Raw genomic sequence first — 20,178 nt, 5'->3', positions numbered from 1 at the left:
TTGTCAAAACAAATACTGAGACTGTAAAATTAATAAATGATTATAATTTAAAAACATTTTTAAATCTGAACTGAATTATAGTGATTGTATTCTATTGTAACAAAATAATAAATTAATACAATCATAAAATACATTTCTGTGTGTTTTTTTTTTCTAAACGCGGACTACGTCCGGTGTCTTAAGCCTTTTTGTCCCATCGGGCGGCTCGTCTAAAGCTTGACGTGGCATCATCAGTAGCGCAGCTAGCGCTTGTCAGTCTCCGCCTTTATCGTACCAGTGCGGCGTAAAGTCTCTTTTATGGGTTTTATCCTCCATTAATACACCGCACCAAACATGTTTACGTTCTCGGAACTAGTCGTGCTCCTCTGCGCGCTGTCTTACACGGCGAGCGGCTATTTTGTGAGCATAGACGCGCACGCGGAGGAGTGTTTCTATGAGCGCGTGAACTCGGGCACGAAGATGGGCCTGATGTTTGAGGTCGCAGAGGGAGGATTTCTGGACATCGACGTGGAGGTGGGCATTACAATACACTTAAAATATGATGAAATGCCATTACAAAGACATGATAGACTATAAACAGCCTCTGTAGGATGTTTGCAGGTGTCGCTGTCCAGATGGTGGAAGAAGCCGGAAGTTAAGAGTGATTAGTGCTTAGATACAGGATAGTACATTGTCTAGATACAATTTTAAAAACGTAATCTCGTTTTGTTTTATCTTATTTTGTTTAGATGGTTGTTAAACACAGTGAATCATATACTGGTTTTGTTCTAGTATCATGGTACTTTGGCTCAGAGTACCATAGAAATACCGTAGTACTGTCATTTTTTGAGACTGTCAATGTAATGACATTGACAGAGTTTCTTGAATGCTCAACATAACTCTGATGGAGAGGTTTACCTGTTAAAGTGATAGTTCACTCAAAAATGAAAATTAACCCATGATGTATTCATTATCTAGTCATTCTAGGTGTATATGACATTCTTCTTTGAGACGAATAAAGTCAGTTATATAAAAAAAAAAAAAAAAAATGCCCTGGCCCTTCCAAGCTTTATAATGGCAGTGAATGGCTGTTTCGGTTTTGAAGTGCAACTATCCTTCATATAGCTGCTCCACACATCTCTGGGGATTTAATAAAGGCCTTCTGATGCGAAGCCATGCATTTGTGTGAGAGAAATATCCATATTTACATTTACACTCTGTGATCTCTAACTGTTGTACACATGTTCACAAGAGACTGGCGTTCCAGCATATGACGTAGCCTAAGTTCAGGTGACGAATGTGGAAGTGCAGAGAATAGAGCAACACAAAACTGGGTTCTCGCGAGAAAGATCATATTCTCACCTGAGCGTCCTACGCTGGAACGCCATTCTCTTGTGAACGCCCGTACGACGAGATTGCAGTTTGTAAAGTCTTAAATATGGATATTTTTCTCACACAAATGTTTCTCTTTAGAAGGTCTTTATTAACCCCCCAGAGCTGTGTTGAGCAGTTATCTGATGTATAGATGCACTTTTATGGACTTCAAAACAGAAACAGCCATTCACTGCCATTATAAAGCTTGAAAGAGCCGGGCTTGTTTTTACTATAACTCCAACTGTATTCATCTGAAAGAAGAATGTCATAAACACCCAGGATGGCTTGAGGGGGAGTAAATCATGGACCTTTTGAGGGAACTATCCCTTTAAAGCTGAGGTTTATCTAAATTCTAATGCATTGTACTGTGTTTACCAGATAACAGGTCCGGACGGGAAGCAGATCTATAAAGGAGACCGTGAGTCCAGTGGGAAGTATTCTGTAGCCGCCCATATGGACGGAACTTACAAGTTCTGCTTTAGCAACAAGATGTCTACCATGACCCCTAAGATTGTGATGTTCACCATCGACATCGGCGAGGCGCCCAAAGGACAGGACATGGAGACAGAGGGTGAGCGGAGAAACTGACCCAGGCTTTTCTGAGAAGTTTGTCTTTTGCAGCATATGGCAGGGTTTCCACGGTCACAGAAAACCTGGGAATATCAGGGAGCTTCCAGGGAACAGGAAATGTTGTGGAAATTCTGTAATGAATATCACATTTTCTGTGAAGATCTAAACTATTTAATTGGCTAGAACTGTTTCGTTTTATACAGTAGTGACCAAAAGTAATAGGAAAATATACATATTCACCTCTTATTAAAATATTTTAATGATTTTGCAAGTATTGTGTAGTTTAAGTGGATTGTTTTATTTATGATAACGCAATGAAACATGACATATTGTGCCGACAATTTTTGGCCCGGCTGTCATATAAAGAAATTATAAACGCATGCAAAAACGTGAGAATCAACTAAATATGAATTACTGATGTAGTCAATGTATGCTTTGTTGTATGCAATGTATGTTTTTCAATACTACTTGTTTCCCATTGTAAATAAAACCTGTAGCTGTAGTTTGCCTTTTTTGCCAAATAATTTTGTCGGGTAAATACCTTAACCAAGTTTAGTGTTTTAATCTTCCTGCATATTTAAAATATAAAATATTTACTTTGATGGTTTAATTGAACTTGTAGGGTCTTAAAAAACGAATATCCCCTCCGGCCACTGCTGTATGTTAGAAAAATATTTAAACTTAAATAAAAAATAAAGGTAACACTTTACAATACGGTCACTTTAAGTTAATGCATTAGCTAATAATGAGTAATACATTTGTTAGAGTGTTTATTAATCTTGGTTAGTTGATCAAAATTGCAACGGTTTATTGTTGGTTCAAGTCAGCTCAAGTCCATTAAATGACATTAACAGATAGGGTTGCAAAATTTAACCTATAACAGGGAACTTAAATGTAGCAGGAAAAAAACCTCTTACAGTATAATATTGGTTAAAACAAACAATTTAATGCAAATTGAGTTGACTTTCTACCCTGTGCTTTCCTCAGTCACTTACTGCAGGTTTGTGAGGGAGGATCATAGGGAATGTTTATTTTATACACCATTCATGCTTTGTTGAAAGAAGCAATTAAGTTATATTCACAGATGAATCCAAAAAGGTTTTTTTTTTTTTTTTAAGTGTTAGTTGGCATGCATGTCTGCTGAAGACAGAACAAAATTTGTGTATATGATACAGTTTGTATAAATTACCCCAAATTTCCAAGTAATTCCTGTTAAGTTTCCAACTTAAACTAAATGTATCAAAATAACACCCCATGGAAGGTTTCCAGGAAGTTTCCGCCCCTTTGAACCCCAGTAACAGATGCAACTTTTAATTTTAATGGTGTATTAGTGTGATGTGTTACAATGTCAAATGAACTAAAGATTAGTCAGTGTTTTAGAACTAGTTTCATTGTTGGTCTGGCGTTAGAACTAGTTCATCGTTGTCTTTCTTCCCTCTCCAGGAGGTGGTGACAGCTGGGATGGTAGGAATGGACTATAGAATAGATTGTTTTAACATGAGTTGAGCTTTAAACTTCAATCTAACACTTAAACTTGCACCTGTGTGTGTGTATAAAGAAAGTGTGAGCGATGATCTGAACATTTACTCATAGAGATGCGGGTTAAACCTGAAGAGTGAGCTGTGGGTTAACATTTAAATAGAGCTCTATTTGAAGTGTTCCCGTTGCCTGATTTGAATTGTTTATTGTAGGTTTTCTGCTGTATTTGAGTGTTTTTATTAATGCACTGAAAACTAAAGTTATTTATGCCAACTCTTGCATGTGTAATCTGAGGTTATGTGATTAGAAACTTTTATATTGCTGTTTGTAAAAATTGGGGTGTTATATTTGCATGCTGCATACGCCACAGTTTGTTTGTGTTGATAGTCACCATGAGTAAATTCTGGTTCATTTATTTCAGCTCATCAGAATAAGCTGGAGGAGATGATCAACGAGCTGGCGGTTGCCATGACGGCGGTCAAACATGAGCAGGAATACATGGAGGTCCGAGAGAGAATACACCGTGCAAGTAAGATGTGTGTGTGTGTGTGTGTGTGTGTGAGAGAGAGAGAGGGAGGGAGATAGTATTAACATAATTAGGAGATGAACTCTGAGCTGTTTGTGTCCGTCTGTTTTAACTTCTTAATCCGCACCGGATCGTGGGCGGGGCGTCTGACGCAAGTGGGCGTGTCTCTACTTATAATTACTTTTGTTTTATACAAACTGTTCAATCAACTATATCAAACTATGCATCATTTGAAAGCTAAAACACTCAAGATTCATGTTCTGAACTCGTTTTTGCAATAAATACACCAGAGAGGAAAGGGTTAAATTAAATGCTAAAGCAGTGGCTATTTAAACATTAGCATAATGAACGCGGTACTCATCTTTCATCTCCTGACGTTCAGATCAGATCGGACGAATCCACAAAACAACAGCATACATGTCTGTGTAAGAGTCCACTCTTCAAAATGCATCCCACTTTTAATCCAAAACAACGAAAAAATAAGGGGAAAAAACTAAAAATCCTCCGTTGTTTGCATAAGCGTTTTGCGTTAAGAGTAATCAATCATGTCCATTTTCAATGAAATAGCGATTGTAAGCCTTATTTTGACAATCTCCCCTGTACTGTGGAAGGTTCCGGTCATATTAAACCCTCCCAGGTCTCTCTCCTTCAATCATAAGCCCGGTTAGGAAACATGCTAGAAAGGGAGCGCGTCACTGGGTGATACATCTGTCAGTCAAACTCGCTGGTCCTTCGTTGGATAAGCCAGTCAATGCCTAGCCAATGCATAGCCAGCATAGATTTGATTGATGGATGTAGTAACGAATCAAAAGACAATATTTTGCGTAGTTTATGTAAGAGATGTAGTAAGAAGCATTAGTGAATACCTCATGCTTACTTAGCTGTTACTTAGCGTCGTCTTCACAGTATTCATTCATCGTATCCAGCGCCTGCCAGTGTGAGCGCACACACTTACACACAACGCGCAGACTAAATTAGAGACTGTTTTTATCAACTAAATTAGTTTTTTTACACTTGTAAATTCTGTAAATAGTTGTTTTAGTTATCAGGGACTGCAAATGCATTATAATTAGCAGTTTATTGCAGATTTATTTGAATAAAAAATACTCTTTACTATTACACAAATGTTCTAATATAATTGGACTTTATTGAAAGGACGCCCAGTCTTTTTTGACATTAAAGCTTACAGAAGCTACATTTTTGAGAGAATCGTCCTCAAATTTTAATCAAAGCATGATCAGACATTCAGTTTTATATTTAGGTTATTTTCAGGGCATTAAAATTAAAATCTAAAAAATTTTTCCATAAGGGATTAATAAAAAAATAAAAACGTGAGTCACTTACATGCATATTTCCCCTTGTTTTAATCTGTCCCTATACTACTTTGAGTTATGACTTTTGAATAACATAATTTAAAGTGTCTAGTTTAAAATAAGACCACATTTATGGATATAGACCATAGGGTTTAAGAGCTGCAGACATTTTTATTTGGGGTATGTCATTTTTTTATTTATTTCTCAGAGCAGGGCGAGGGTTAAGAGGTTAAACGAGGAAATGTTTTTTTGAGAGTCGTGTCAAAAGAATTTCTTCATCATTACTGAGAAAAAATGCTTGTTTAAATGGCCTTTATTATTATTATTATTATTATTAATAATTTTGACATGACCCCAGAAATATGTTTAAAATATTATTAACAAGTTAAAAAAAAATCTGAAATAGAAAATAGAAACAGAAATATTTGTTTAAATTGCTGTTTAATTTTTTCACATGAGCCCAGAAAAAATATACAGTTAAATTATTTTATTTAACTGTTTATTTTTATCATTATTATTATCTACATTTTTAAATATGAAACCGTCAGAAATATGCATGTTTAAATATCCTTTATATTAGTATTATTTTTATACAAAATTATAGTTATTTTTTTACATTACCCCAACAAATAAGCATTTTTAAATGGCCTTTTTATTATTAATGTAATTTATTATACATATTTTTTTAATACTTTTTTTTTAATTAGGAGAGATCCTCCCTGAGATTTGAATTCTTTAATTTGCCTTTGAATTATTATTATTTTTATTATTTTTCATTATTTCATCTCTTCACCTTCAAACGTTAAGCTTTCCTCTGACTGTGTATTTTTGTCTCTGTCCTCCAGTCAATGACAACACGAACAGCAGGGTGGTGCTCTGGTCCTTCTTTGAGGCTCTGGTGCTGGTGGCCATGACCCTCGGACAGATTTACTACCTGAAGAGATTCTTTGAAGTGCGGAGAGTCGTATAAAAACCCTCAACATAAACACATTGAGTCCGTGATTTACCAGTTTCTCGAATTGGACGTCCGATTCAACAGAGATCAGAAGAACTTGGTCGTTCGCTAGTCCACCAGTCTTTTTGTTTTTATTTGCCCCAGTTGTAGATCTCATCATTGTTTGTTTTGGGAAAGGGTGCAAGTTCGGCTATGAATTATTAATTCATTGATTTTGTTTTAGCCCAGTTTGTGTAAGTTTATTTAGAACAGGCATCTTTTTATTTTATTTTTATTTTGCTTGGTGTTTTTTCTCCAGTTCTGTTACAATTGCACATTACTACAAGAATGAAGTAAAGGTTTATGGTGTTTCCCCAATGAAAGAACATGCTTTAGGATTGTATGAAATAGCATGATGTAATTAAGCTGTAACAAAGCCATTGTTGTGAGAAACGGGAAGTCAGTTGCTGATGTAAATCAAGACAAATGTCAGGAACTGTCACGGCTAACACATTTCATGCCATATTTACTGCTCATTATCACACTTAGTTATTATGCCAACAACCTCCATGGCACATATTTAAACCTGATGCTGGTAAAGTGGTAAAATGACTGCTTAATGACTTTTTCAGATTTTCTGGTGTGTTTTTAAATGTTTAGGCAGGGTAGGCCCAATTTATTTTCCTTCTCTCTATCTTCAGTCTTCACACGGGGAGTAACTTTATGTAGTTTTGTACCGTTTTTGTTGTCTAAACCAACTCTTATAAATAAAATGCAAAAGTATTTGGCTAAGACTACTAGGAAACTGATGATAAAACTGTAAACTTCTGAAGTTCAATGAATATGTATGTCAAATATGGATTTGATTTAATAAACATGGAACATGTTCTTAAATTCTCTCTTAATATTTTTTTAAAATATTGAAGTTTTAGAGCCATGTGATGTGACACATGCCTCAATCTACAACAGATATCTGTCCAGGTAACATTTCATGCTGTATTTTTGGCTTAATGTTATAAGATTATGTATTACTTTTCCAAAATGTCGGATACTTTAATTTGTGCCTGTAGTGCTATTTATTGAATTTTAATCGTGCATAAATTATGGACCCTTTTCACAGACTGATGACGTGTTTTAACAGATATCAACATCGTAAATCCTTTTTTATTTTTTAAATGTTAATTTTTTATGTGTGTACATTTAAAGCATACTTTGTATTATCTTTTTATATATAAAATATATAATTTAAAAAAAAAACAAGTTACCGCTGTTTTGATCATGGTGTTTTTATGGGAGTGTCGGTAAAACTGATACATCTCTCTTCTGACTGCCGAAATCAATCTGATTTTTTTTCTTTTTCAAAACAAAACAAAACTGTATTGTGTAGTTTTTCTTTTGCTATTTGATCAAATGGGAACATAAATATATTTAATTCAATGACTGTCCAGACTTAAGACTCAAGACCGTGGCGTTTTTGCGTAGTACATTACTTTTTTCAGCCCAAATGAGTATGTCAGCGACCTAAATATACACTCACCTAAAGGATTATTAGGAGCACCATACTAATACTGTGTTTGACCCCCTTTCGCCTTCAGAACTGCCTTAATTCTCTGTGGCATTGACTCAACAAGCTGCTGAAAGCATTCTTTAGAAATGTTGGCCCATATTGATAGGAGAGCATCTTGCAGTTGATGGAGATTTGTGGGATGCACATCCAGGGCACGAAGCTCCCGTTCCACCACATCCCAAAGATGCTCTATTGGGTTGAGATCTGGGGACTGTGGGGGCCATTATAGTACAGTCAACTCATTGTCATGTTCAAGAAACCAATTTGAAATTATTTGAGCTTTGTGACATGGTGTATTATCCTGCTGGAAGTAGCCATCAGAGGATGGTACATGGTGGTCATAAAGGGATGGACATGGTCAGAAACAATGCTCAGGTAGGCCGTGGCATTTAAACGATGCCCAATTGGCACTAAAGGGCCTAAAGTGTGCCAAGAAAACATCCCCCACACCATTACACCACCACCACCAGCCTGCACAGTGGTAACAAGGCATGATGGATCCATGTTCTCGTTCTGTTTACGCCAAATTCTGACTCTACCATCTGAATGTCTCAACAGAAATCGAGACTCATCAGACCAGGCAACATTTTTCCAGTCTTCAACTGTCCAATTTTGGTGAGCTCGTGCAAACTGTAGCCTCTTTTTCCTATTTGTAGTGGAGATGAGTGGTACCCGGTGGGGTCTTCTGCTGTTGTAGTCCATCCGCCTCAAGGTTGTGTGTGTTGTGGCTTCACAGATGCTTTGCTGCATACCTCGGTTGTAACGAGTGGTTATTTCAGTCAAAGTTGCTCTTCTATCAGCTTGAATCAGTCGGCCCATTCTCCTCTGACCTCGAGCATCAACAAGGCATTTTCGCCCACAGGACTGCCGCATACTGGATGTTTTTCCCTTTTCACACCATTCTTTGTAAACCCCAGAAATGGTTGTGTGTGAAAATCCCAGTAACTGAGCAGATTGTGAAATACTCAGACCGGCCCGTCTGGCACCAACAACCATGCCATGCTCAAAATTGCTTAAATCACCTTTCTTTCCCATTCTGACATTCAGTTTGGAGTTCAGGAGTTTGTTTTGACCAGGACCACACCCCTAAATGCATTGAAGCGACTGCCATGTGATTGGTTGATTAGATAATTGCATCAATGAGAAATTGAACAGGTGTTCCTAATAATCCTTTTGGGTGAGTGTATATTTTTAGGTCATATACAAAATAATGTATTTATTTAAAGGAAATGTATGTAAGACTGTGGCCAAAACTCGTACTGCAATCACTATACCCTATATCCCTCCCCCTGACTTGAGGTTGCCAGATTGGCGGCAGGATCAGCAGGAACGTTTGTAGATCTGCAGCTGTGGTAACTAGAGCAGATCTGGCAACCTGAAACACAACTGACTCGTGATTGGTCGATAGGTGGAGGGCGGAGCTTCAGGCCAAAACACAACATGTCAACAACAACATCAGTTGAGGGCTGCAACAACAACTTTATAATGACAATATCCTGGCCAGACTACTGTTGTCAGTGATATAAGTGTTTGAAATTAACATGATTTCTTAATGTCTAGTGACATATCAGGGCCATTTTATGATTCATTGAAATACATTTCTTACATACAGTTCCTTGAGTATGGTTCCAGGTACATAAAAGCAAAGACGAGCATTGTTAAGAGTTTTGATGCGGCTCTCCGAAACCACCACACGCCCCCCGGAGGAACACAGGTGTCCTGCAGAGGCGAAGCGGAACGATTGTCGTGGCCGCATGTTTCCCATTCGGGGTTTTTTGCGTGTAGCACACGTCTTCTCCTCATGTGTTTACTTTTATGGATAAGACTCAACTAAGCACATAAACTATGGAAAACATTACCGATGGAAAATGGGAGCGTTTACCCGTGAAATTACATGACAGCATATTACAGACTCTTACAGAGCTGAAATTTACATATATGACTCCTGTTCAGGTATTCATTTGATCAGTATTTCAGTCTATCTGTTCTCGCATGTTTGTTTTCAGTTAATGTAACGTTACAGTTTAGTAACACAGTTTTTCTTAATCCCAGGCTGCCTGCATCCCTCTTTTTATGAGCAATAAAGATGTTGCTGCTGAAGCTGTGAGTATTTGAATATGTTTTCTCTTTTTTTAACCATATGTATACCTATAACAGATATGTTTCATAATCAATGTAATTTCAGGTGACCGGCAGTGGGAAGACTCTGGCTTTTGTGATTCCTATATTAGAAATTCTCCTAAAGCGAGAAGAGAAGTTAAAAAAGATGCAGGTGTGTATTAATATGATCAGTTTATGCTGTCTTCATGTTCATCTTCAGATGTTTGTGGACAGTAAATCGCTGTACTTCCTCCTAATTTCTGCTGTAATGTGTTGTCAGGTCGGTGCATTGATCATAACTCCCACCCGTGAGCTGGCATTGCAGATCAGTGAGGTGATGGGCCGATTTCTGCAGGGATTTCAGCAGTTTAGGTAAGATTAAAGCATCTACTGTATCTCCTGTACTGTACTAAATCTTACAAAATGTGTTTCTGATTTTAGACAGATCCTCTTGATTGGTGGAAGCAACCCTATTGAGGATGTAGAGAAGTTTAAGACTCAGGGGTGAGTATTTGGACTGCTATTTTCTACCCTCTAAAACTAAATTTGTTATACAAATGCAATGTCCTGTGCACTTCTTAGAGCCAATATCCTAATTGCGACCCCTGGCCGATTAGAGGACATGTTTAGGAGGAAGGCAGATGGACTTGATTTGGCCACCGCTGTGAAGTCCCTGGATGTTCTTGTCCTGGATGAGGCTGACAGACTGCTGGACATGGGCTTTGAAGCCAGGTAATGTTCCTAAATAAAAGGCAGTAAAATTCAGCATTTAATTTTACCTGGCAGCTAAACTACACTGTATCACGTTTGCCGTAATATGCACTGTGGTTATTTAAAGGGATAGTTCACCATTTACTTACCCTCGTGTCATTTCAAACTTGCATGAATTTTTTTCTTCTGTGGACAAAATATCTTACTTTGTGTTCTTTGTATACTATTATCTATACATCAGCCATGATGCAGAAAAATGCACACTGCAATGCAGTTAAACTCTAAAACAAAAAGTGGAAATTTACTACACACAAAAACTTTAAATTGCACCTAAATTACAATAAAATCACACCATTTTATTACATACGATTATCCTTACTGTTTTCCACTTGATTACACTCATTTGCCTCCATTCATTGTTGGATTTTATATATATTTGATCTCTTTTTGACTTAAATATTATATTGACAAAAAAATAGTGTAAAGTGTGTTCCTTCCCCCTAGTAAATGTATTTTTGATATAGAAATAAATGGTGTATAATTAGAGATGAATATTGTTTAGTAGGGATGAAACAATACAGTTATTCCACGGTTCAATAAATACCTAGTTTTTTCGGTTCGGTAGTTTTGGTATTCTATTCTTAGGGGACAGGAACAGAAAGAGGTTAAGGATAAAATGTTTTATTGCAATACTCTTTCTTTATTTTACTTAAAAGACTTAAAACCTTACTTAAACTTAGAACTTTACTTAAAAAACGTTCCCGTGTACACAGTGTATTGTATTATATAAAATAAATAAATATAAAGCTTTACAGTGGCAGCTCAGAGATGTACAGTAGCATTTAAATAGGAAATTGAATGAATAAATGTAGGCTAAAATTAAAACTACATAGTCTTCAATTTACATTTATTAAAAGCTACTTTATTCAAGAGCAGTGAGTGATTTTCTCTTTGTCTTTTGTTGTTTTATTAACATAATTTAAGAGGTGAACGGTCCCTTTAAGGACAAGCGTTCACTAGGCTGCGCTGCTGTCAATTTAAGACCTGCACGCATCTCGTATACAGACACGCCATTTTACTTTCCCTTCAGACACAACCGACTGTGTTTATATATGTTAACCTTGTAAGTATTTGACAGTATTAGTGCAGTAAGACTACTTAGTCCAGTAATCACGTGTTTGGCTGGCTTTTAGTGCGCTCGCTCAACGCATGTATAACAAATGTTTAACCGGCAAGGCTTTAAAACACATGCAAATAATGAACTTACGTGATTGTGAATAACTACATTGTTCCATGAGTATAACTCTCGGACAGCAGCACTGCAAGTGTGGCTAAACACCCCCTAACTTTAGTGCATATAATTGGATATTTGCTCATATCAGCGTGTACACTCAACAGCACACTCAAACAGACATGAAAAAACAGAGAAATATTTAAAACAGAGAGAATTAGAAATAATTAATTAAATGCAAAACCAATAAAAAAAACGCAATTCACAAGCACGTATTGAACTGTGAATGCTGTACCGAAAAGTTCAATATTCTATTGAGAATTGTGGCATCCCTATTGTTTAGTATCATAAATGTCCCTTCAAAATATGAAATATTAATTACAGGAAAAAATATACTTATCTAATGCAACTTTTTTTCTTTGCCTCCGCAGTTTAAACACTATTCTGGATTATCTACCCAAGCAGCGGCGCACAGGGCTGTTCTCCGCCACGCAGACGCAAGAGCTGGAGAAGTTGGTGAGGGCGGGTCTGCGCAACCCTGTGCGGATCACAGTGAAGGAGAAAGGTGTAGCGGCCTCCAGCGTCCAGAAAACCCCAGCCAGACTCAGCAATTATTACACAGTGAGTCATAATAGTCATCTATAACCGTCTGTAACACGCTGGGACTGATTCACGAAGGCACATTCATATTCAGTTAATTATGACATGAAATCAGAATTTGACTTTATAAAACATGCTCCTTGTCTAATTAGGAATAATCTGACTTAGGTTCATAAGCATGTTTGCACTATTTCTCAATGTTTGTGTTGTTTATCTGGATATTGTCTTCATTATGTGCAGATGTGTCGAGCAGAGGAGAAGTTCAACACTTTGGTGGCGTTTCTCAGGCAGCACAAACATGAGAAGCAGCTTGTGTTCTTCAGGTTTGGTCGACTGATTTTGCCACATACACTATCGGTCAAAAATAGTTTATGTTTTTGAAAGAAGTCTCTTCTGCTCACCAAGGCTTTAACAGTTTTCTATTTCTGTTTTAAAATGTGATTTATTTTTTTATGATGATGATGATGATGATAAATAGAAAGTTCAAAAGAACAGCAGTTATTTGAAATTATATTATAAATGTCTTTGCTATCACTTACTGTCATTAAAAAAAAAATGCATCCTTGCTGAATAAAAGTATCTCTTTTTAACTTGCAATTCAGCTTTGCATCACAAGAATAATTTATATTTTAAAGGGGTCTTATAATGCCAGTTTTTAAAGTAAGTGTAATATAATAATATAATTTGTATGTAAGGTTTTAGCTCAAATTACCACAAATTATTTTTATAGGCTGTTAAAATTAACTTTTTGAGGATGAGCAAAAAGACGCCATTTTTGTTTGTCCCTTTAAATGCAAATGAACTGCTGTTCCCTGCCCCTTTTCAAAAAGAGTGCATCGTTTTCAGAGCTTGTGTTAGCAGCCCTGATTACCTCACACACTGAAAATATCAGAAACTGTTCGGCATTTTACGTTTAAACTGGAGTCTGACCATGATGGAGAGACTTAAGAAGAAGACACAACATGTAGAATGAGTCAGGACGTTTCTGAATGGTTAGTTGATGAATTTATGAGTTAACTATCTTCAAGTCATTGATTAGCATATTCTGTCATGATAACTGTTGTAAAAGCCAAAAGTTTTATTTTTTTCAAACGCCAAATAATCACGATGCTCACGTTTACAAGCCAGCGGCATTATAGTAGTCTATTGGTCACCGTTTTACAGAATCTATATGATACTTCAGTTCAATGTTTGAGTGGTAGGTAATCACCATAACAAGCAGGACAGCATCGGTCGGGCACGCCTCCTTCAGCTCACGCCGACGAGCAAACGCTGGTCACATGTTGATCCTCATCCTGCCTTTAATCACATCACTTTTTCATTTCCTCTTATTGCTTTCCTCCAACAAAACCTTTTCTTTCTTATTTGTCTGTGCTGCTTCGGACATGACTATATTATCCGACGAACAAAGTTGGGCTCGCACGTCCGAATGTAAGGAAGTGTGTGTGTGTTGGTGGAAGTGACGTATATGCCGTAAAGCAGTCGAATTTTGTAGTTCTTTTTTTTTCTCGGGTTACTACCCGAAACCCGAAGTTTAAAAGTATGATTAAAAACGATACAGACCCCGTCAGGCTAAGGCAGACGTGTCATTCAACCTATTGTAAGTCGATTTATCATCACAAGAGTCTTAAAAAATATATTATGAAGGTTGAAAAGTTACCTAGTGCTGCTTTAATTAGGATTATAATTTATCTTGTCATCTTGCTTTTATGACATGCATGACATTTGTTACGTTCTGTATTGCAATGCAATAAATGTGAAAGAATGTGACAGCTTGAGCAGACTCCTTAACGTGCTGCAACTACAACAACTCATCGTTGCATGTTCTAGGGGCAGGGTTTATATAAACTTTAGGGTTAGTGATGTCACTGACCTGTGAGGAAGCTCGTTGTAGTCCCTACCAGCCGTTTATTGTAGACCGTAAAAAGTTATTTCTGTAAAAGAAATGATCTCCCTTTGAAGATGTTGTTTATGCTCAAACAGCAACAATACATGCTAACTAAATTTTAAAAAGTCAAATCGTAATCAACCACCCCTTTAAAATAACTCAAATCGAAAAATGTCACTATATTTCTGTTTTTACTGATCAAATAAATGCATCTTTAGTGAGCAGAAGAGACTTCTTTCAAAAACATAAAAATCGTTAATGTTCCAGACTTATTGTCCAGCCGTCCTAATATTATATTACCCTGTGTACACTCAGCACCTGCGCCTGTGTGGAGTATTTCGGTAAAGCCCTGGAAGCCCTGATCAAGAATGTCAGCATCCACTGCATCCACGGAAAGATGAAACATAAACGAAACAAGATCTTTGCAGACTTCCGTGCGCTAAAGAGGTAATGTACTGGGTCATTTAGTGTGAAGCCTTTCTAGCTATTTAAAAAGAGGAAGTTATAGAGTACAATGAATGCATCATGTATGTGTGCAGTGGGATTCTGGTGTGCACAGACGTCATGGCAAGAGGCATCGACATACCGGAAATGAACTGGGTCCTTCAGTATGACCCACCAAGCAGTGCGAGGTAACCAGGACATGCATGAACATACTTGGGCTTTTGGAATCATTTATTACATAATTTATGTTGTTCTTTGATTAGTGCTCATTAGGTCAGCTGGCATGAGGTTAGTGGCATTACAGCATCTTCGGCTGTTTACACCTGGTATTAAAGGGGTGGTTTCAGGGTTTTTTTCTAGGCTTGGTTGTGTTTATGGGGCGCAGTCAGTAGCGCGGGAAGGTGGGTGCTGCAGCCCCCCTCGTTATAGCATCAGCCCCCCTGGTGGGGGCTGTGGACTAAAATTATATTGCATTTAAAACATGAAATGAAATAAATTAAAATAGACCAACATAACATGCTGTATTTGATATGGGATTAAAATAATGGGCAGTGGATAAGATATAAACTAATGATAAATTATTTTAATAATTCCTCAGGAAGTGCTTTCGTCACGTCACCTCGCTCACTCTCGTTTGGTCATGGCTAGCAATAAGCAGCAGAAACGCATTTTTAGACTTTTTGAGTAACGTTACTACTAACACTAATACGGTTAAGAAAAGTAAAATTGGGAAATCTTCTCAAATAAAGTATGTAAACAACAACGACGCTGAACTTGACACCGACACAAACTCTGTTCAGACATCCGCAAGGTTTGTGAGCTGGATTAACATGTAGCCTAACGTTACTCTCACCAGTCTGCTGAGGTCAGGACGCATGATACAATCATTATTTCTCCAAATATGCGCACATGATGGACTAAGAGCCCTGGCAGATGCTGTATATTGTATGTAGCCTATGAACACAAATAAAAAGAATGCTTTATGAGTGATGATTAACGTGTGTCTGTGTATGATCCATGGGGGTCGGAACCATAGTGTGTCGTGAGGACAAGACCCACCCACTTTAACCGAGAAAAACGTATTAGGTGTTAGGTGTGTTTCTTTTGTTTTTTCACTTTTCTAATATTTTCTCAATATTTTATTGAAAATAAATACCTTTCCTATCTGATATGTGATGTGAAAAGGGAGTAGAGCGAGTTCAGCAAAAGGCTGTATTTTTCTTCTATTTGATCTTTATTCCACACCGCTGTCTCCACTGTCCTTTGAACGGCTCGTCTGCTTCCTGCTTCTATGAAGCCCATCCCTCCGAAAAACGCAATGGTCTTAGATTGGTTAGATGGCCAAATGTAGTTTCCTGTATTTTTATTGGCTGAAGTGCCAAGCGCAGGTTGCCGGAAACGCCACGCCCCTTCCCATTACGGGCAGAAGTCACATCTGCGGAGACTAGCGAGGGTTTATGATGTCACCAACCCAGGAAGAAGCTCGTTGTAGTCCAAACAGGCCATTTTTGTAGGCCATAAACTGCCATAACTTTCGAAGACAATATCTCCGTTTGCATTGAACTTTCAGCGCTGTAACTTTGCCGATACTGTTTATACTCAAGCAGCGACATTACACACTAACTACAGTTATAAAAGTCAAATTGCATGCAACCACTCCTTTAAGACGCGCTTTGGTTGATCGGATCTCAAGTGGACAACACTAAATACAGGTGTAAACGGGTCTAAAACGCTTTGAGCTTGTCCACTTACAAAGTCTTGCAGATGTAGTCAGAAATGCATTTGACCAGATTGCTTTATGTTGTGGAATACATTTGAACAGCCATAAAATATGTCTTCTCTCCGCCTTCTGACCTAACGCATGAACATTATGGGAAGCGTGCTAGCCAGATGGGTTAAATTAAGACTTTGTCGGCTGGAGACCCAAGTTTACCATACCAAACACAATGTTCTCTCACATTCCTGATTTCTAACATACACACGCAGCCTTCTTCAGGTGAAGTTAGATCAGGGTTGGACAAGAACTCTGCAGGAAACTAAATCTTGAGGGCGAGTTGTTGCCTGGTCCTGGTCTAATGCTGCTTTCCAGGTGAGGTTGGACGTGGGAATATCCCAAATTAAATGTCCCACTTTAGACCTCAGTGAGTATCAGGCAATTGGACGTGTTTTTGTGCCAATTATTGCAAAAACAGAATAAAATCAACATAAAATCACTTTGAAAACAGCTGGCAAAAAGCAAAAACCAAGTTGTTGTCACATAAACTTAATATCTAATGTTAAAGTTTGTTTTTTACATTTATGCTCGTTGGAAGCAGGACTTCTACATCTTGGAAATGTTGTCATATGACGCATCTCACTAAGGTTGGGGTTGATCGATGTACTCTTGAGTTCACAGGTCAAATGTCCGACTTTGATTGGCGTTCCAGACGTTATTTCCAAGAACGAGGTGGGAATAATACAAATCCCGAGCTGTCTGGAGCACAGCATAAATCCTGCGTCACCGTTACTATTGCTCGTTAAATATTAAACTTCAGCATTCTTAGTGAAAAATATTATCTTAAGTATTAACTTGGCTATAATCAATGTGTTTCAGAGCAGTGTGGTTATTATAAACTATAAAAACTTAGAAATGTACTTAAATTACTAAAACTGAAATTAAAAAAAAGTTAAAGTACGAAGCCCTTAAAGTGACATGATGATGGCAGGAAAAATTATATTTCAATGCTTTTGTGTTCACTTTTAAAATGTTTGCCTTTTCCCGAGAAACTTTGAGTTCTTTGCGAGCTAACACAAATTCCCTCAAAGCAATTGTGAGAATGCAAAATCATTTAAATATACGTTTGCCCTCTCCATATCCCTTTAGAGCCTCTGTTTTAAACAAAATCACCAATTCTGAAAATAGAATAAAACTGAAAATAAAAATTCAGCTAATAGTTATTCATAATATGAATTAACAGTATATAAACAATTCTAGAATAGGAGTGTTTTAAAGGTGACATGCTATTTGAATGTTTTGTGCATGCATTGCTAATTTTTGTCATCAAATTTCCATTAGCTCCTTTGTGCATCGGTGTGGACGGACCGCACGTATTGGAAACCAGGGCAGCGCTCTTGTGTTTCTTCTGCCGATGGAAGAGTCGTATGTAAATTTCTTGTCCATTAATCAAAAGGTAAGTCAGAGAGAAACTTTGTTTCATATACAAATAATCAGTGATCATTATGGCACTTATAAATAAGGGAAAAATTATAACAAATATAATAATAAAATACATTTAAAACGATGCAATGATGCTTTTATCTAAAGTGACTTGCACTGATATACTTCTTTTCAGCTAATGCATTCCTTGGGAATTGAACCTATGCCTTGGTGTTTCTAGCATCTAATATTGTTATTATTCTATATCTTAGAGTTTAAGTTGGTAAAATAGTGTTTGTACTTTATAATCCTGTGTTGTTTGGCCACAGTGTCCCCTTCAGTCATTTCCTCCAGTGAAAGACGTGGTTGATGTTCTGCCCAAACTGAAGGCGATGGCTTTACGTGACAGAGCAATGTTTGAGAAAGGCATGAGAGCCTTTGTGTCTTACGTGCAGGCGTACGCCAAACACGAGTGTAGTTTGATATTTCGCATTAAAGGTGAGTGAGTTGGCGTCGCACATTTTAAGAAGAGACATAATCAAGAAAAATCACCTGATTAAAATGTGTGCCTTGTACAGACCTGGATTTTGCTGCTCTGGCCAACGGCTTTGCTCTCCTTCGTTTGCCCAAAATGCCTGAACTGAAAGGAAAGACCTTCCCGAACTTCAAACAGGTGACCGTCGACACAGACGCCATCCGCTTTCAAGATAAAAACAGGGAGAAACTGAGACAAAAACGACTGGCGGAGCAGAAAGAGAAAGCGCCGCCTTTGAGGAAGAACTTCATCAAGAACAAATCCTGGTCCAAGCAGAAGACCAAGAAGGATAGGAAGAAAAAGAAGACAGCAAAAAGAAAACTGGATGATGTATGCTATTCATATTTTCTCTTCCTAAATCCACATTAATATGTAAAGCACTTAATGGAGCAAATGTGGTCCTCTCTATAAAGTCTCAATGCTAAACTTGTGTGTTCACAGGAGTCAGATGCTGACGATGAAGACTTGAACGAGCTCTTAAGTGACACGCGTCTGCTGAAGAAACTCAAGAAAGGAAAGATCAGTGAGGAGGACTTTGACAAGCACATGAGTTCAGCAGGCAAACGAGCACAAACACACAGTCCTGATGGAGAATGATGGAGAAGTCGTTTGACTTCAATAAGTACTCATGCTGTATCAGCAGTGTCATTTTTATGTCATTTTAGTCTTTGGACTGTACAAGGAGAATGTATTCATCACAAATGTGCTTTTGTATTAACTATCTTCCATACACCATCACTGCTCAAAAATGATCAAATAAAGATTTCTGTTGGAAATAAGTGTTTTTTTTTTAAGCCGAGGGTCTCTCTGGGAAGTGATATGTTTTTTTATTATATTAAAAAATAGTAATATAAATATGTCTAAATATTATTTGGAAAATATTTAATTATTTTTTAAAAATAATAATTTTACTTTCAGATTCATTATTTATTTGCTCATTTATTTTTGTGTTTATCAAATTTGTATTAAACTTTTTTTTTAAATTTAATTATATTTAACTAAAATACATTATTATTATTATTGTGTTTATTTTTTATGATTGTTAATTTTTTCAGTGTTTTCTCAAAAACATTTCCATGCATCTGCAAAAACCTCATGCTATGCAAACTAGCCTCTTTTTCCTATTTGTAGTGGAGATGAGTGGTACCCGGTGGGGTCTTCTGCTGTTGTAGCTCATCCGCCTCAAGGTTGTGTGTGTTGTGGCTTCACAAATGCTATGCTGCATACCTCGGTTGTAACGAGTGGTTATTTCAGTCAAAGTTGCTCTTCTATCAGCTTGAATCAGTCAGTCCATTCTCCTCTGACCTCTAGCATCAACAAGGCGTCTTCGCCCACAGGACTGCTGCATACTGGATGTTTTTCCCTTTTCACACCATTCTTTGTAAACCCTAGCAATGGTTGTGTGTGAAAATCCCAGTAACTGAGCAGATTGTGAAATACTCAGACCGGCCCGTCTGGCACCAACAACCATGCCACGCTCAAAATTAATTATCACCTTTCTTTCCCATTCTGACATTCAGTTTGGAGTTCAGGAGATTGTCTTGACCAGGACCACACCCCTAAATGCACTGAAGCGACTGCCATGTGATTGGTTGTTTAGATCATTCCATTAATGAAAAATTGAACAGGTGTTCCTAATAATCCTTTAGGTGAGTGTATATTGTATTATTACCTGTTACATTTTTACACTGTTTTTCTCTAAACATTTCCATGCACTCCCTTGTGGTCCCCTGGGGGCCACCAGAAACCCACTTTGAAAACCCCTGCTTAAACAATTGTAGTTTTTTTTTT

At 37.4% G+C, this 20,178-nt stretch overlaps 2 protein-coding genes across 2 annotated transcripts; both read left to right on the top strand.

Annotated features, from left to right (window-relative positions):
- Nucleotides 1–208: 208 nt before the first annotated feature.
- Nucleotides 209–7,069, top strand: tmed2 (transmembrane p24 trafficking protein 2). Its single transcript, XM_067434262.1, has 4 exons — nucleotides 209–513; nucleotides 1,732–1,924; nucleotides 3,824–3,931; nucleotides 6,087–7,069. Exons 1-4 carry the CDS (start codon nucleotides 334–336, stop codon nucleotides 6,209–6,211), a joined length of 606 nt encoding a protein of 201 aa, XP_067290363.1. The 5' UTR covers nucleotides 209–333; the 3' UTR covers nucleotides 6,212–7,069.
- Nucleotides 7,070–9,462: 2,393 nt separating this feature from the next.
- ddx55 (DEAD (Asp-Glu-Ala-Asp) box polypeptide 55) lies at nucleotides 9,463–19,157 on the top strand. The gene is made up of 14 exons (XM_067432793.1): nucleotides 9,463–9,695; nucleotides 9,795–9,845; nucleotides 9,928–10,014; nucleotides 10,123–10,214; nucleotides 10,284–10,346; nucleotides 10,425–10,574; nucleotides 12,216–12,405; nucleotides 12,625–12,707; nucleotides 14,588–14,719; nucleotides 14,812–14,904; nucleotides 17,772–17,886; nucleotides 18,182–18,350; nucleotides 18,431–18,717; nucleotides 18,829–19,157. The coding sequence occupies exons 1-14, from the start codon at nucleotides 9,588–9,590 to the stop codon at nucleotides 18,982–18,984; spliced, it is 1,776 nt and encodes a 591-aa protein (XP_067288894.1). The 5' UTR covers nucleotides 9,463–9,587; the 3' UTR covers nucleotides 18,985–19,157.
- The last annotated feature ends 1,021 nt before the right edge of the window (nucleotides 19,158–20,178 follow it).

Source organism: Pseudorasbora parva, chromosome 23 (assembly GCF_024679245.1).
Source record: "Pseudorasbora parva isolate DD20220531a chromosome 23, ASM2467924v1, whole genome shotgun sequence".
NCBI classification, from domain to species: Eukaryota; Metazoa; Chordata; class Actinopteri; order Cypriniformes; family Gobionidae; genus Pseudorasbora; species Pseudorasbora parva.
The sequence above is the reverse complement of the archived record's forward strand: the minus strand, read 5'-3'. Positions and strand labels throughout refer to the sequence as shown.

Bases quoted from the DNA above. Each gene is read 5' to 3' on its own strand.
- tmed2 (XM_067434262.1), top strand. From the start codon at position 334: ATGTTTACGTTCTCGGAACTAGTCGTGCTCCTCTGCGCGCTGTCTTAC. The intron at 514-1,731 runs GTGGGCATTACA...TGTGTTTACCAG, and splicing joins TTCTGGACATCGACGTGGAG to ATAACAGGTCCGGACGGGAA. The intron at 1,925-3,823 runs GTGAGCGGAGAA...CATTTATTTCAG, and splicing joins ACAGGACATGGAGACAGAGG to CTCATCAGAATAAGCTGGAG.
- ddx55 (XM_067432793.1), top strand. From the start codon at position 9,588: ATGGAAAACATTACCGATGGAAAATGGGAGCGTTTACCCGTGAAATTA. The intron at 9,696-9,794 runs GTATTCATTTGA...TCTTAATCCCAG, and splicing joins CATATATGACTCCTGTTCAG to GCTGCCTGCATCCCTCTTTT. The intron at 10,215-10,283 runs GTAAGATTAAAG...TTCTGATTTTAG, and splicing joins CAGGGATTTCAGCAGTTTAG to ACAGATCCTCTTGATTGGTG.